Genomic DNA, 16476 nt, shown 5'->3' on the forward strand with positions numbered 1-16476 from the left:
AATTAGACACTCTAAAATGACTAAAATGATGAATTTTGTGTGTATTTTACCACAATTGGAAAAATTTTAAAGCTAAATAAAATAAGCGTGAATACACTTGTGAAAGAATAATATTACATACTAGAATATTACAGTACATAACTTCAAATATAAATTTGAGTTTAAGTATGGAAAAAAAAAAAAACATGATCCAAAAGAGAAAATTCCAGAATGTCACAGATGAATAATCTTCAAAGGACAGTGAAAATCGTGATGTCTGCCTTCTTAGAAAGTGCAGTCTGTCATTCGGAGGTGTCCCTCAGTCTCACTTCAGAAGACTTTAAGACTTTTTCCAAATCTTTGTTTTTTCACATTCCTTCTTCTCCTATGTGTGGCTTCTTTGTTTTAATTAACTGTGATTTTAAAAGCAAAAATAAACAAATGGGACCTAATTAAAATTAAAAGCTTCTGCACAACAAAGGAAACTATTAGCAAGGTGAAAAGGCAGCCTTCAGAATGGGAGAAAATAATAGCAAATGAAGCAACTGACAAACAACTAATCTCAAAAATATACAAGCAACTCCTACAGCTCAACTCCAGAAAAATAAATGACCCAATCAAAAAATGAGCCAAAGAACTAAATAGACATTTCTCCAAAGAAGACATACAGATGGCTAACAAACACATGAAAAGATGCTCAACATCACTCATTATCAGAGAAATGCAAATCAAAACCACTATGAGGTACCATTTCACGCCAGTTAAAATGGCTGCAATCCAAAAGTCTATAAGCAATAAATGCTGGAGAGGGTGTGGAGAAAAGGGAACCCTCTTACACTGTTGGTGGGAATGCAAACTAGTACAGCCACTATGGAGAACAGTGTGGAGATTCCTTAAAAAACTGGAAATAGAACTGCCTTATGATCCAGCAATCCCACTGCTGGGGATACACACTGAGGAAACCAGAAGGGAAAGAGACAAATGTACCCCAATGTTCATCGCAGCACTGTTTATAATAGCCAGGACATGGAAGCAACCTAGATGCCCATCAGCAGATGAATGGATAAGAAAGCAGTGGTACATATACACAATGGAGTATTACTCAGCCATTAAAAAGAATACATTTGAATCAGTTCTAATGAGGTGGATGAAACTGGAACCTATTATACAGAGTGAAGTAAGCCAGAAAGAAAAACACCAATACAGTATACTAACACATATATATATGTATATATATATATACATCTTTAAAAAGATGGTAACAATAACCCTGTGTACGAGACAGCAAAAGAGACACTGATGTATAGATCAGTCTTATGGACTCTGTGGGAGAGGGAGAGGGTGGGGAGATTTGGGAGAATTGCATTGAAACATGTATAATATCATGTAGGAAACGAGTCGCCAGTCCAGGTTCGATGCACGATACTGGATGCTTGGGGCTGGTGCACTGGGATGACCCAGAGGGAGGGTATGGGGAGGGAGGAGGGAGGAGGGAGGAGGGTTCAGGATGGGGAGCACGGGTATACCTGTGGTGGATTCATTTAGATGTTTGGCAAAACTAATATAATATTGTAAAGTTTAAAAATAAAATGAAATTTAAAAAAAAATAAAATAAAATAAAATATTTTTTTATTTACACTGCATTTTATTGCTTGTGTTGTACATATTGCTTCTGTTTATTTTGTAAGCATTAATTTTAAATTGTACGCTTTTGCTCTCTAAAACTAAAATTGACATTTTCATATACATGACATGTAACACAGTTTCCTCTTGGACTAGTATTTCTGAAAAATTTCCTCACTCCACACTCTCAATTAACTTTCTGAGAAAGTTTGATGCAGAAATTACACACTTTATGGGATTTTCAAGATTATATCTTAGTGATCAGATTTTCCTCCTTACATTTAGCTGTATTTTCTCTTCCTTATTTTAACTGTATTTTTTGTTTTCTCAGTCCCATTGGGATAATTGTTATCCTTCTAGGGACACAAATCAAATACTTGATTGTTCCCTGCGCTTCCTCCTCTAGGCTAAGTTGCATTTTCCATTGGATTTTCTAAAGGTCTTTTGTTATCAGATATCAGATTGTGATCAGCAGGCAGGATATTAGAGAGCTTGGGATACGACAGCTCACAGAAAGGCTAAGTCTCCAGGTCAGATATGACACGAGAGTAAGGTTAAATCCTCTTGATTAGCTGAGTGAGTGAGTGGGCCGGTCCCCTTCTAGTAGTTGGTGAAAAGAGAAAAGAACTGGGACTTAGAATATAACCCTGGTTTCCAGAATCCATAGTAATTGTTCTCCTTGGAGGTGCTGCTGAGACTCCTTTGGGTGCAGGAAAGATTCAGAAGAACCTACACTAGGAGACCAAAAAAAGAAGGGGGTGCAGAATATCAGATAAGAATACTGGGGGAAAGTATAGATAAGGCTTCCCAGGTGGCACAGTGCTAAAATTTACAACTGAGAACTCACGCACCATAAATAGGGCACTTGTTCATGTTATCAAAGGAGAGGCCTCCAGAGGTGTAGTCAAGGGAGATTCTAACGCCCTAGAGACATCTTCAGGCAGTGGAGGCCTAGAGGAGAGGAAATGGCCCAGTACTCATTCCCATAGCAACCCCTTATCCCAACGCATTCTCAGATAATACAGACACAACTTCTTCAGGACGCTGTCCTTGGCAACACTCAAGGCCTATCCTGTCCTATCCCTAACCTCCGCCTCTCAGTACCACCCTCCTGAGACGAGCCCCTCCAGTCCCAGTTTGCAAAGGAAGCCGTCAAATTGTTGCGGGACATCTGGCTGCGTGACTCTCTGTAGGTCACAAGCTTGTTTCCCTCAGAAAGGATTCATTCTGGGTGAGCTGTTTTTGAATCCAATGTCTCATTCACTGCAGAGAAAGAAAATCCATTCTGATAATAAGCAACATAGGAATATTTTAAAATATTAATTTCATGATATTAACATCCAAACAGGGAAAAAAGGTACTACGACTTAAGAAAGTTAAAGTGGAAGAACTTTCTATGGCTCACAAAATCACCAGTATATGAGAAGCCCTTCCTTCAGAGCAAGGAAAACTGATAAGTAAATCATCGTATTTTAATGATCTCAGTGAAATCAGTTCATGCTGACAGAATCCAGTTAAGTCTCAGCTTCAGAGCAAGGATGTCTATGCCATTTTTTTTCTTAATCTCCCTCCACTAGATCACCTGGGAATGTGCACTAGGAGATTAAATTTTTATCTTTTATTCCTTTTGCTTCTGTTATTACTGTAAATTGATCTCATTCAACACTGATCCTCAATTACATGCATGTAAGCCATGGACTCTCATGTTTCATTAATTACTGAATATCCACTGGATGCCTTTGTGCTTCAGTGTCTGCTGAAAAGGTTCCTGCCGCAAAGCCTGTTCCACACTGTTTCTGTTCTCCTAACTCACCTTTTCTGCAGTTTTTCCTCCAGATCAAGCCTACAACTCCAACAAGAAGAAGAAGAAGCAATCCCCAAATCAGCAGTATGTTCCATGAATAAATCATCCTGGACTCTGAAAAGGAAGCCCCAGAATCACATTAAATCCTGAAACTGGGAGAATTTCAGGATTGTTCTTCTCATCTGAGCAGCTCCTAGGCTGCAGAGGAGGATGAGAATTGGTCCTGTCCAGAAGAAAGTTGGTCTGTTGCTCCCTGCTCTGCACAAGCCGAGGAGAGACTAGAGGTTCATGCTAGCTTTCCCATTAGCCCCTCTCAGAAACACACACATTTCTCCCCTTTCTCTTTTCCAACTCTATCATCACCACAAACACTGGAACAGCAAGAATGGCAAAAAGATAAATTTACTGAATCTGCAGCCATGAAAATGGTGCCATGGAAAATTAATTTCTAATCTGGAAGAAAACCTGTCATGAGGGGCAGGGGGAAGGGATGTCAATGTTTTTGCACTGAAAAAGAGATTGTAGATACAGTGATGATAGAGTCAATTCTTGGAATTTAGTAGCTGATGATATAACCATATAACCTTATGGCTTTAGAGGGGGATTTCAGGGAGAAGCTCAAAAGAGTAGAATCTATAGATGTCTTGAAGACCAGCTTTGCAAGAGATAGCAATAGACTTCATCATAAAAGGAAAAAAAAATAGAAAAGCAGTAAAATGAGTAAGTCTCGGTTGGTCTTTGTATTTAATTCACAAAGCTGAGAGGAGCACACGGAATCACTAACCTGAAGTAGAAAAAGTTGTCTTTTTCTCCTCGCCAATAAAGGGGCTGCTGATGGAGCAGGTCACATTCACAACAGAGCTGTTTGTGACCAGTAGAAATGCCTCCACTTGAAATAGCCCCTGGCTGCCTTGAGTCAGGTCCTGGGAAGATGATGGTATTGTGTTTCCTTCCATGTCCCTCCATTGCACTTGGGGCTGTGGGAACCAGCCTTCCGAAGTGCACTTTAGCTTTACTTCTCCATCCTTCGGTCCCTCCATGGAGATTTGAGGGGAAGAACCCAGACCTGGGAATAAAGATCAAGGAAGGCAACTGAGAGCCTCTGCAAGTGGTTACATAGTGAGTTCACTGCGAGGGGAAAGAGGGGTTCAGATGCTTGGAGCAGAAAATGAAGCTTATGGTAAGCGAAGTTTATACGCCACTTAGCGGTCTCTGGGGTCGCACAGAGTCGGACACGACTAAAGCGACTTCGCAGCAGCAGCAGGAATGAGACTAGCTGGAACCCTTGTTTCCTTTTGTTTGCATATTTTTATGTTTTGCATTCCTAAAATTATTCTGGGACAGATTAAAGGATGCAATAAATTTCAAATCCAATTTTTATTCTTCTATACCCCAAAAATTAACTCTGATAAGGTCATGAATCAACATGGCCAGAAAAATGGATAAGAGAATATTCTCAAAGAACAAAATCTTATAAATACATGTTTCCAATGGCAGAAAATTATGACGTTCATTAAACTTGTTAACTTGTGCTCCCATGGATGTTTTCTAAACATATTTATTAATTTGGATACACCACCCGTGGGAGAAACAGATTATCTGTGAGTTAGGCAATGTCCTCAATGGCAGTTGCCAACCTTAGAAAAATCAGTTTTCACCCACAAACATAGACAGAGGGAAATCATGATGCAGGGAGTGATCTTGTCCCTCCTCCATCCCTGCCAATACTGTCGACATTTTTATTTTTTTCCTATATGGTAGATCTGTTGGGTTGGCCAAAAAGTTTATTTTTAAGACATTTTAAAATGGAAAAACTTGAGTGAACTTTTGGCCAACCCAACAGTTTAACCTTCAAATTACCATATTTCCTAATAACTACATCTTTCCCAATATTTTAGTAACACACTGAAATAATGAGTCCTGTGTCATTATGGAGTAAGAATCTCACATTTCACTAGAGGTATGGCCACTTTATGGAGATCCTGGGAAGGATACAAATTCTACACACAAATAATTAGGTCTGGTCCATTCGAGTTTGTGGACGTTATGTATCTATGATAGCTCCAGCATGTGGGAGAATTTACTGTACATTTGGTGAGTGAATGGACATTAAGAAAATTTCAGGTGCCAGAGAAATTTTCCAGGACCCAGCAAGTTAAAAGCAGTAGGAACAGACATTGAATTCAGAACATCTGTCTAGAATCCTTACCTATGATCTTCAGATCCAAATCGGCCTCCTGGTAGACCCCGTCTTTTTCAAAAATGCACCGATACTTCCCATCATCTGAAGTCCTGGCATCGTTTATCTGCAGGGTCAGCCTCCCCTCACTGATAGCATCACTCAGCAGCACAGTCCTCCCCCGATACTCTGCCATCTGCTCTCCAGCCACACGGGCCCCATCCGTATAGACGTAAACAGCAGGATGACGGTGGGATTGGACCCACAGCACCTCCATGCTCTGTGCATCAGTCTTTGGGGCCAGGGAGCAGGTTAACTGTATGTCTTCTCCCACTCTAACAAGGATGGGCTGGGAAGGTCCAATCACTTTTAAGGAAGCTGTTAAATACAGCAGACAAAGCACAATGGAAGATTCAAACTGGAGCAAATAGTGTCATCTGCAAGAACATCTCAAGTAGTGTTTAGGACTCGGGACATCCGGCGGAGGGGGGGCCTGAGGTTCAAAGGTATTCTTTACAGAGGTGGAGATCTGGTGGAATCAGGATAGAGGTTGCCCCTGTGCAAGGCAGAACCACCCCATGGTTGCATCTGAAGATTATCACTTATTAAACCCACACCTGCAGCCCTTTCCTATAATCTCATTTAGTTTATAGACCCATAAGAAAATAATATTGCAATTAAAATCAAATTAACATTTTATCATTTCAAATTTGCATGACCTTAAACTACTTCTTAATCTGTGTATGTCTCAGTTTCTTATACTACAAGACATATATGTCACTATCAAAATAAAAAGGTTTGCCTGGAGTTAAGCCTTCCCTGATAGCTCAGTTGGTAAAGAATCCTCCTACAGTGGAGGAGACCCCAGTTCAATTCCTGGATTAGGAAGATCCCCTGGAGAAGGAATAGGCTACTCACTCCGGTATTCTTGGACATCACTTGTGGCTCAGCTGGTAAAGAATTCACCTGCAATTTGTGAGACCTGGGTTTGATCCCTGGGTTGGGAAGATCCACTGAAGAAGAGAATGGCTACCCACTCCAGTATTCTGGCCTAGAGAATTCCATGGACTGTATAGTCCATGAGGTTACAAAGAGTCGGACGTGACTGAGCAACTTTCACTTTCAAAAAAAATAATCCGTATATAAAGGACTACAATGATAGCAATGCAGTGTGAGTGAGGCAAGAGATTCACGACCTGAGGTTATTGGAGCCAATCCCATTATAGACCTTGATAATGGCAACGAAATGAAAATGAGGTGGCTTTTTAGTAATGAAATATGAAGAAACGCCCTTATAATACCTTATGCGTCAGATCCAGTCATCATATTTCAGTGCCTAAGGTCCCACATATGTGAGCCTCTAAACACACACTAGTCAGTGTTCTCGGGTGATCTTGAAAAATGTTATAATGATCTTATAATGTTATTTTTGCCTAGAATCTTGCCCAGTATTCTTGCCTGGAAAATCCCATGGACAGAGGAGCCTGGTGGGCCACAGTCCATGGGGCTGCAAAGAGTTGGCCACTACTTAGCAACTAAACAACAAAAAGATAATTTATAATAGAAATCCAGGCATAAATGTGTCACTTGTTTATGTGAGGAATCAATGATCAAAGGCAAAATGTCCTCATTATGTATTTCATAGGTAATCTTCTAGGTACTTCTCTAGAAACATAATTCTAATTTTCAGATTATTCTGTTCTATTCTTGATAAAATTTGTCTCCCAGTTATTTCCAGCATGTTGTTTGCTTTGTTTTGCAATTTTACCTAAAACATATTATTTCTACTTTATATGAACCTGTTAAAATCTAAATACAAATGTAGGAGTCAGGATAAAAAAGAGCTAGGAGTTAGTTTGCTGCTATTTCTCCATCCATGTGTCTTAGGGTAATAAAGCAGACTATTTCCTCATCTTTGTTATCTATATGGTTTTTTTTCTTTTCTCCTATCCATGGGCTGTGAGAGACAGTGAGAGACAGTGCACTAAGTCATGTCTGACTCTTGCAACCCCATGGACTGTAGCCTGTCAGGCTCCTCTGTCTATGGGATTCTCCAGGCAAGAATACTGGAGTGGGTTGCCATTTCCTTCTCCAAAGTGTTGGACACTACTTAGCAACTAAACAACAAAAAGATAATTTATAATAGAAATCCAGGCTGTGGTACATATTAAATCTCAAACTAGATTTCCCTACCAGAGATTGATAATTAAGAGCTAAAATTGATTATTCCCCAACTGTAAAATGATGATAAATCTATTCACCTTTTAAATTATTGGAAGAAAAGAAAATAACTCCCCAAAATCATTTAGCATCATTCTGGGCATGTGATTATCATTTCAAAAAATTAGTTATTATTTTTATAACCAATAACATTTGCCAGAGTAGGAACTAGGATTTCAGTTTCAGGACTTCTATAGAAATCTTGGTTTGCCAGCAGCCTCTGAGCTCTAAGTCACAAGCTCTAACAACACAGTGGCAGCTTTGAACTCCCTGATCTCCTCTCTATTACCAGCTCATCCTCAAGGCTCCTGAGGGCAGAGCGAAGGGAAGTTCTGGTCTTTTCATCTTATTTACCTTTGGTCCCAGAAGGCATGCACCACTTAGAAACAACAGGACATCAGACTGTACTTTGTGTGCTGGGTCTCCAAGGAGCATGTCATTTTGATTCAAATAACTCAGAGAAATGAGAGGATCTTCCTAAGGGACAGACATGTAGGCCAGCCTGCCCAACACTGGCTCGGTTTTCTGAGCTGTAACTGACAAGCTTTGCCAGTCAAGCTTTCTGTCCACCCCAGGAGGGAAGGGATTTCAGTTGGAGGGTAAGGCTTATCGGGGCACAGTCTACAGAGTTATCTTATCTCCTCAGTCTACAGAGTTACCTTTGACTGTTCCAAGGTCCTTCTCTTTATCTTTATGGCCCAAAGGTGTCCAAAGTATCACACTAGACTCTGGCAGAGACTGGGGTGTGCTCTCCACCTTAATTTTCCTTGAAAACTCCCATATGGGCTGAAACCTAACGTGCACACAGGCACCCACACACACCTTCACACATATTCCTGTAGCAGGTGACTTAAAGGAGAGCAGGGTATCAACGGAAGGAGAAAATGAGCAGGTGGGTAGCAGACTGGTTTTTATGGGCTCAGAGAAGAGGTCACAGAAAGGAGGAGAGGGGGGAAGATACAAAGCATCAAAGGAGAAACTGAAAGAGGCTTAAAAATCCGTTGGTTATTGTTTAAACCACTTATCTTAGGTACCATAAAATAATATCTGCAGTCCAACTAGTAAGTAAAGAAAAAGAGGAAAATGACCACCTGGAGCACAGGGTCCCAGGCTGCATCCAGGAAAGTCACAGCTTCCTCCCAACAGTGATGAGGTCAGGCCCCCAGGGGTGAAGAGCAGGTGCAGAAACCATAGCAGGGCGAGAGGGTGCAGGCGTGGGTGGGTGAGGACCTCCAGTTATCACGACAGCACTGCTTACTCACGCCAGAAACTCACACCAGCGGTCCCATGCCGTCCCCTACACACTCCCTCTCCTCCCGCCCAGTGGGGCAGAGCTTCCGTCTGCACCCATTTTAGGTACCCATCTGGGGCTCACAGTGGTCCCCACGGACACAGAAAGTAGCAGGTTATGCAGTGTAAAGGTGCCTGCGTGAGACTGCACTTTGCTGGTCCCTCCAGTACTAAGGTGAGACTTGGGAAGATCATGCCCCAGTTTCTCATCTGGGTCACGAAGTGTCGCCTTCACTGTGTGTGCTTTGTCCAGGGAGCATCGCCTTCCTCAGGGGTGGAGGGAGGGCAGAGGCTTGTGTACACTCATGCACACCAACCATCTCTGCTTACCCAGCTCTGTTTGGAGTTTTTCTGGAAAAAGAATGAGAATAACATATTAAGGAATTTGTTCTAAGAGAAAGGAGAGAAAATATTTCCTCCCCCTCCCAAAAAAAGCAAGGTCTACATTTTCTCAAAACAGTTGATTCATAAGAAAGAAATAAAATGTAGAAAAATAATGACATTTTTTTTTCGCCTGGTGGTCCAGCTATTTTTCCCTTTCTCTGCACAAGAATGTTCTCAATTCTACCACCCCATGGTTCTGCTTGTTTCTGCTTATCTTTAACATATTTAACTATTGTATTGAAACAATAATATTATTTTTAATAAATGCAGGCCCCTTGGGACAAAGAGCACGTGCAGAAATCATAGCAGGGTGAGAGGGTGCAGCTGGTGCATGAGGCCAGTTATCACGATGGCACTGCTTACTCACACTAGAAACTCACACTAGCTGTCCTGTGCCTTCCCCTAGACGCTCCCTCTCCATTCCACATATATGAAAAGTGTATTTTTATACCTTTATAATATGTGGACAAAGACAATTATCACCCATAATTACAAACTGAGAGGTATATTAATATATGCTTTGTAATTATATATACATATGTATATATATTTGACTCCTTTTAACAGCAACATATAACATTTAACTTTTTCCCTATAACCATTTATGTAAATAGCTATGTACTTACATCTTTATATCTAAATGTAGAGGGTGTCCCAAAAGTCTTAGTGCAATTTTAAGTTATTTAAAGCCAATAATCTTTTAAATCCTGTTTTAAATACTATTTAAGTATTAAATAGTATTTAAATTTAAATAGTATTTTAAATACTGTTTTTCATCAATGCTATAATGTATAGTAACATAAGACACTTAACACTCCACTGTTGTATTGGGTTTCTGGCTGCTATTTTTGCTGCTATTTATAAATGAGGCTATAATAAAGATGCATTACTGTGTAAATAGTTGTCTCCATCTCTGATTATCTTCAGATGATAAGTTCCTAGATGTAACTGGCAAAAATACAGCACAAGAAAACATTTCAGTTGAACGAATAGTTGTATTTCCTTCACAGTGTAACACATACTTGTGAGAAAAGAAAATTAATAAAGAAGAAAAGGCAGAATCCAAAAATAAATGGAATGCCATTAACAATATAGCTATATAGCGTATGTATATCTCCAGCCATAAATGTTTTATAGTTTTTAATGCATATTGGTGCTTCCCTGGTGGCTCAGATGGTAAAGAATCCACCTGCAATGTAGGAGACTCGGGGTCAGGAAGATCTCCTGAAGAAGGAAAATGGCAACCCACTCCAGTATTCTTGTCTGGAGAATTCCATGGACAGAGGAGCTTGGCGGGCTACAGTCCATGGGGTTGCAAAGAGTCAGACATGACTGAGCAACTAACACACACACAATGCATATTACTAAATATTATATATTCTTCTTGATTAAAAAATATTAGGTGCTACAGAACAGTCCCTTCAACCTTTCCTACTAATGGGAGCATCTTGATCCTAGATGCAGAGCACTGACCTGGGATGGAGACATCTGAGCCCTTCTCCTCGGCGAGTGAAGGGTTGTGGATGAAGCAGGACACAGCCTCTGTAGAGGCATCCCTGACCACAAGAGTGCTTTCTACATAAAACAAGCCATCTTCATCTTGGAAGTTATAATTAGAGAAAGTCAGCAACTTTTCTCCCTTGATGTCTTGCCAGGAAACCTGAGGTTCCGGGAACCAGCCCTTTGCAGTGCACACAAGCTGGAGTCCACTTTCTACAGATCCGTCCATGTGGATGTAAGGGTCAGACCCCAGACCTGTGGTAGAAAGACACAGCCCTGAGTCCTGGAGCCCATGGAGGCACAAATCACAGAGCTGGGAGTCCAGTGACCTTGCTCATAGGGAGAGAGCAGAACTTCAAGGCTCTGCTGAACAAAAGGTGGCCCAAAGTCCTCCTCCCATTCAAACTGGAACTCACATACACTTTATACCTTAGTCTGGATCTTTAAATTCTAGCATATGAGCAGTATTTTCATTCAAACTCAGACAGGAAAATAAGAGTTACATAATGACATTTTGCTTCTGTCTCTAGCACTGCAAACTAAGATTTGTTACAATTTACTCATGAACTCCCTTGTGAGACAGACTTTGCCTTTTTCATCTTAATATTATTATGTCAGGCATTTGGACATGTTGGATGATATCTTGACTCCAATTTAAACAGAATATTTACTGTAAAGTGAGAACTCTTCTCCAGAGAGAATATTCTTCCCATTCCTTTTGTTGGTGGTTGTGACCTGGGGGAGAAAACAGATAACCTGGGGTATGCAAAATGGGAAGTCTCATGAGGACTTTCTGTATCTAAGCATTCCATTCCATGGGAAATGTTTTTGAGAATCCGAGTTTTATATAATCATGAAGTTCTTTCTCTATTTAACACAACTCTCAAACCCAAACAAAGGGGATTCTATTTTCCATAGATGACAATTTTGTCTCTACCACTTGTTGAGAACAGAGACCGATTTTCTTCACCCAGAGCCTTAGAAAATGCATAGCTTCTTTTCAGATGTACCTGAAAGTGAAATGCCTTGGTACGGGCCCTCCCCACTCCATATCTCAGAAGTTTGTGGATTCTTTTCATCTATCTTGAGTCAACTTGAACTTAATAACAGTAATAATCACACATAGGTGTTGAGAAAAAGAAGGTGTTGGAGATCAACCTCGTAGGGGAGCAAAGAAGAGAGCAGCATCAGCTAGAGAGGTTAAATTCTCCTTAGAACAATTTTCCTGATAAGGTAAATGGATTTGCCTAATTTTTTCTTCTGGGCTTCCCTGGCGGCTCAGTGGTAAAGGTAAATCTGCCTGCCAATACAGGAGATGTGGGTTCAATCCCTAGGCTGGGAAGATCCCCTGGAGAAGGAAATGGCAACCCACTCCAGGATTCTTGTCTGGGAAATCCCATGGATAGAGGAACCCGGCAGGCTACAGTCCACGTGGTCACAAAAGAGTCAGACACGACTTAGTGACTAAATGACAACAGCAATTTTCTCTTTAGCACATGAAGTAGTTACTTCTGCCAGGGAGCCATATGATCCATTACTTCCAGATATTTGTTTTTCCACAGAGCGATCCTTTCTTCAGTGTGATTTATTTCTTCCAACCCCTTCCTGCTTTGCTAACACAAAAGCATCATGCAGGCCCTTGCCACTCACAATGGGTATGTCTCCAAATCATCTATGAGCCCCAATTTCACTGAACACTAGTATCCATAATCTCCATAAAGGCACAATGTTCTTAACCTCTGCAGTCTCATCATTAGCTTTTTAACTGAAGGCAGCGTTACTCAGACAGTGAGTTCACATCCCAGTGACTGTGTATTTGAGGCTCAGCACAGAGTCAGACACGACTGAAGCAACTTAGGAGCAGCAGCAGAGAACAGAGATGCGGGGCTTGTCAACTAGACTCGCTCACACAGCAGCTGACTTGCCTTTGCACACTAACCCGTATGGCATGAATTCTTGCCTCAGCAAAATTGCTAATAACTACGTGTCATCAATTTTAAATAATCCTCAAGAATAGCCAAAACCGTGTAAGTTAAACTTGGGGAAATTGTTTATAACTGAGCTCACTTTAAAGCCTACAGAACCACTTGCCTCCAAATGAATCAGAAGACTGGACATCAGCAATTGCCTCCATGATTAAAAGAGAATTGTTCAACTGGAAATGAGCTTAATGCAAGTTAATATACCTCCCCTTCTGAGAGCCTGTGTCTTTCCCCAGATACTCACTGGCTACTTGGAGTAGCAGGCTTGTTTCTGCAAGGTAGTTGTCGTCTTTGACACGGCACCAGTACTGCCCATGATCGGATGGCTGGAGGCTGTGAATCTTCAGAGCCACGCTTCCCTCAGTGATGCTGTCTTCTATCCACTCTACCCGGCCTCTGTACTCCTCCATCTGTACCTCCGTTACCTCATCTCCATCCCGATACAAAAACACAGGAGTGCTGGGCTCCGAGCGGTACCACCTCACCTCCATGTGCATTGCGGTCCTCTTGGGAAGGAGTTGACAAGTGAGGAGGGCATCTTCCCCGACCATGGCCAGGATAGGATGGGCAGAACCCGTCACTCTGAAGTCATCTACAAAAGAGTGACACAGAGGAATCGGGAGATGTCACCTGGAGGAGCAATACGATTGCTTTGGGATGTCTAGTCTATCAAAACAGAGGCACCTGGAGGAGGGGAGGTTTTATTTGCAATGTTTTAAAGAAATCCAGCCATTATGATATGTATGTTTGGTGGTTACAGAGACAATCTTGTGTACTGAAAATAGCATGTAATTCAAAAACCTGAGTACGAGTGCTGAATTGATCACTTACCAGATGTGTGATTTGGAGAGAAACCCATTGTTCTTGAGAAATTGATTTGCAATCTCAATTTCTTCATCTTTAAGATTAACAATTACCACCTCTACACTGCTTTTATTCTCAAATAAGTTAAAGTGTAAACTGATTTTCTAATTGAAAACTTTATTAGTTAGTGGCTTATTTTATATTTTACAGTGATTTATTTTATAGTTAGTAATTTCACAGAGGATGAGACAGTTGGATGGTATCACTGACTCAACGGACATGAGTTTGAGCAAACTTAGGGAGATAGTGGAGGACAGGGAAGCCTGGCATGTTGCAGTTCAGGAGGATGTAAAGAGTCAAACACGACTTAGCGACTGAACAATAACAATTTCACTTTAGTGACTGACGTTGTAATCACTTTTCCTAAATTTTAGATAATAGATTTATTCAATAGATTTTTAGGCTTTTCAGAATTGTTCTTGTCTTGTCCTAAGTAATGAACTGGATTTGTTTTGTTTTGTTTTTCTCTGAAACAGGCAAGATTCCAATTACTAGGGCTATGTAAAATGCAGCTTTTGCAAGGATATTTTTGGCAGATTAAAGGCAGTGATTAGTATAAAGAGTTCGAGCCTTTCGATAAAATTTTAAGTCATGTTTGACTTCTTTGTTATCTACAAATTGAAGAGATGTTTCATAATTCTGCATGTTCCTATACTTCCTAATTTCATGTCATGTATATTATGTTTTTTTCTCATCCTAAAATATTCCAGGGCCAGTTGCACTTTCTCTGTGCAGATCCAAAACTCCTAAGAAGGAACTTCATCTTGTTGAGTTGTTGTTCAGCATCAAGTCGATAGTGCTCACTCTGGAGCACAGGTGGATATCTGCTGGTATTCTGTGTTGATGAAATCTGAGCATAACACTAGAATGCAAGTTGTGCCATCTGGGTGAATTTTACAGCTTAGGAAAGTGCATCACTAGAGAGGAGGGCAGCCTCACCACATCATATAGCTCCTGGCAGCCTCTGTCTGCTGCTACTGCTGCTAAGTTGCATCAGTTGTGTCCGACTCTGTGCGACCCCATAGACAGCAGCCCAACAGGCTCCTCTGTCCCTGGGATTCTCCAGGCAAGAATACTGGAGTGAGTTGCCATTTCCTTCTCCAATCATGAAAGTGAAAAGTGATTCCGATGTCCTGTGCCATGATTTTTTCCCACCTTGTCATCCTGCATTTTACTGGGGGTTCTGATGCTACCCACTGACTTTGACTTTTCACAATCTGTTTTCAAGTTACAATATTTCAACCAAGAAAATTCAGCTACTGAGATTTCCAAGCCCATTTCTTGCAACTCTCCTTCAAGTTTATTTCCATGTATTTTCACACTGTTTAATTTACGGTAAGAAGCAGCCCCCTTTCTTGCCCTGCAAGAGTTATCCTGAATAGAAGCAGGAGAATGAATGACTCACCGTGTTCCAGGTGCTGATTCAAGTGTTTTTCATGTACACCCTCATTTAATATTAAAGCCCATGTGAGCCTATGAGATACAGTTAGGTTGTTATTCTTATCTTAAGGATGAGAAAACTAAGGCAGAAGGTATTCAAGTAACTTTCCAAACATAACACAGCTGGAGGAGAAGGAGGTCTTTGTGGAACACAAGGGCTTTGACCCCTGGATCCCCACTCTTAATATTATACTAGCTCTTTTGAATTTGGAAGTCGTCACCCAGACGGGACCTCTGAGACACTGGAATATATGGTAAAGGGAAGAAGAGCATCCTACCTGATTGCTTCATGCTGAGAAGTATAAAGAAGAAGGAGGCAAACACACCAGACAGGCTGTATCCAGGAAGCTCCACCATCCTCCCTGGGGTAAACACAAGAGAAAATACAACTGTACCTAAGTGTGGCTGTAATGCACAAGCGCTTCTGTGGTTTCCAGTGGTTACGGAGACGTAACAGGGAAGCAACATCAATATCTTCCACAATCAAATGATGAAATGGGCTTGGCTCCCTTTCTCTGCTTTTATCCATCATTTCCAACCTCTTACTTACACTGTTGTACTTTATGCTATTTGGGGCACTTAAGGTAGATTTCTGATTGAAATGAAAAGATCTTTGGGGCTAAAGGGACAATGATGCTTTGATTATAAAAAGTCTCCTTAGGTCCATCTACTCTGAGCATGCAGAATTAGAGGGCATTCAGTTACTTTTTCTCACCCCTCCCCTTTCAGTCTGTCCTGCAAAGTCCTTCATCTCTACAGTCTCCTGGATGTAAAGGAAAGAGCAAGAAGGCATCATAAGCAGGACTCTATCACCAGGAGAACACAGGGGCAAGGGGATGCCTTGGAAAGTAAAGATAATAATAGTGGAAACGGTGATACAGAAGAAGATGACCAAGGAAATGACCTTGAATAACCTTTCAGTATCATCTTTCTGTATCATCCTGAAGACACATAGAAATGAATAAAAGAAAAAGCCTAATTGGTAGAGATGGGCAAACTCAACATGCCCATTGTAACGAACAACATAAAAATACTTCCACACAGTTAAAATATTTTAAAACTACCAAGATTAAAATGCTAGATTTAGTTTTGGAAAATGAAACACTCAGGCTGAAAGGTATCTAAGATTTTAGTCTATCAGCTGTGTCAAGAATCTTATGGAAAGAAAAACTTCACACCAAATATAAAAACTTGCACAAGGGCAATAAGTT

At 40.8% G+C, this 16476-nt stretch overlaps 1 protein-coding gene across 1 annotated transcript; it reads right to left on the reverse strand.

Moving 5' to 3' along the window:
- Positions 1-281: 281 nt before the first annotated feature.
- Positions 282-15622, reverse strand: BTNL2 (butyrophilin like 2). The gene is made up of 9 exons (XM_055574636.1): positions 15544-15622; positions 13206-13553; positions 10953-11234; positions 9426-9446; positions 5616-5963; positions 4191-4472; positions 3416-3520; positions 2275-2331; positions 282-343 (listed from the first exon to the last, which is right to left on the reverse strand). Exons 1-9 carry the CDS (start codon positions 15620-15622, stop codon positions 282-284), a joined length of 1584 nt encoding a protein of 527 aa, XP_055430611.1.
- Positions 15623-16476: the final 854 nt, after the last annotated feature.

This window comes from Bubalus kerabau, chromosome 3 (genome assembly GCF_029407905.1).
Source record: "Bubalus kerabau isolate K-KA32 ecotype Philippines breed swamp buffalo chromosome 3, PCC_UOA_SB_1v2, whole genome shotgun sequence".
NCBI lineage: Eukaryota > Metazoa > Chordata > Mammalia > Artiodactyla > Bovidae > Bubalus > Bubalus kerabau.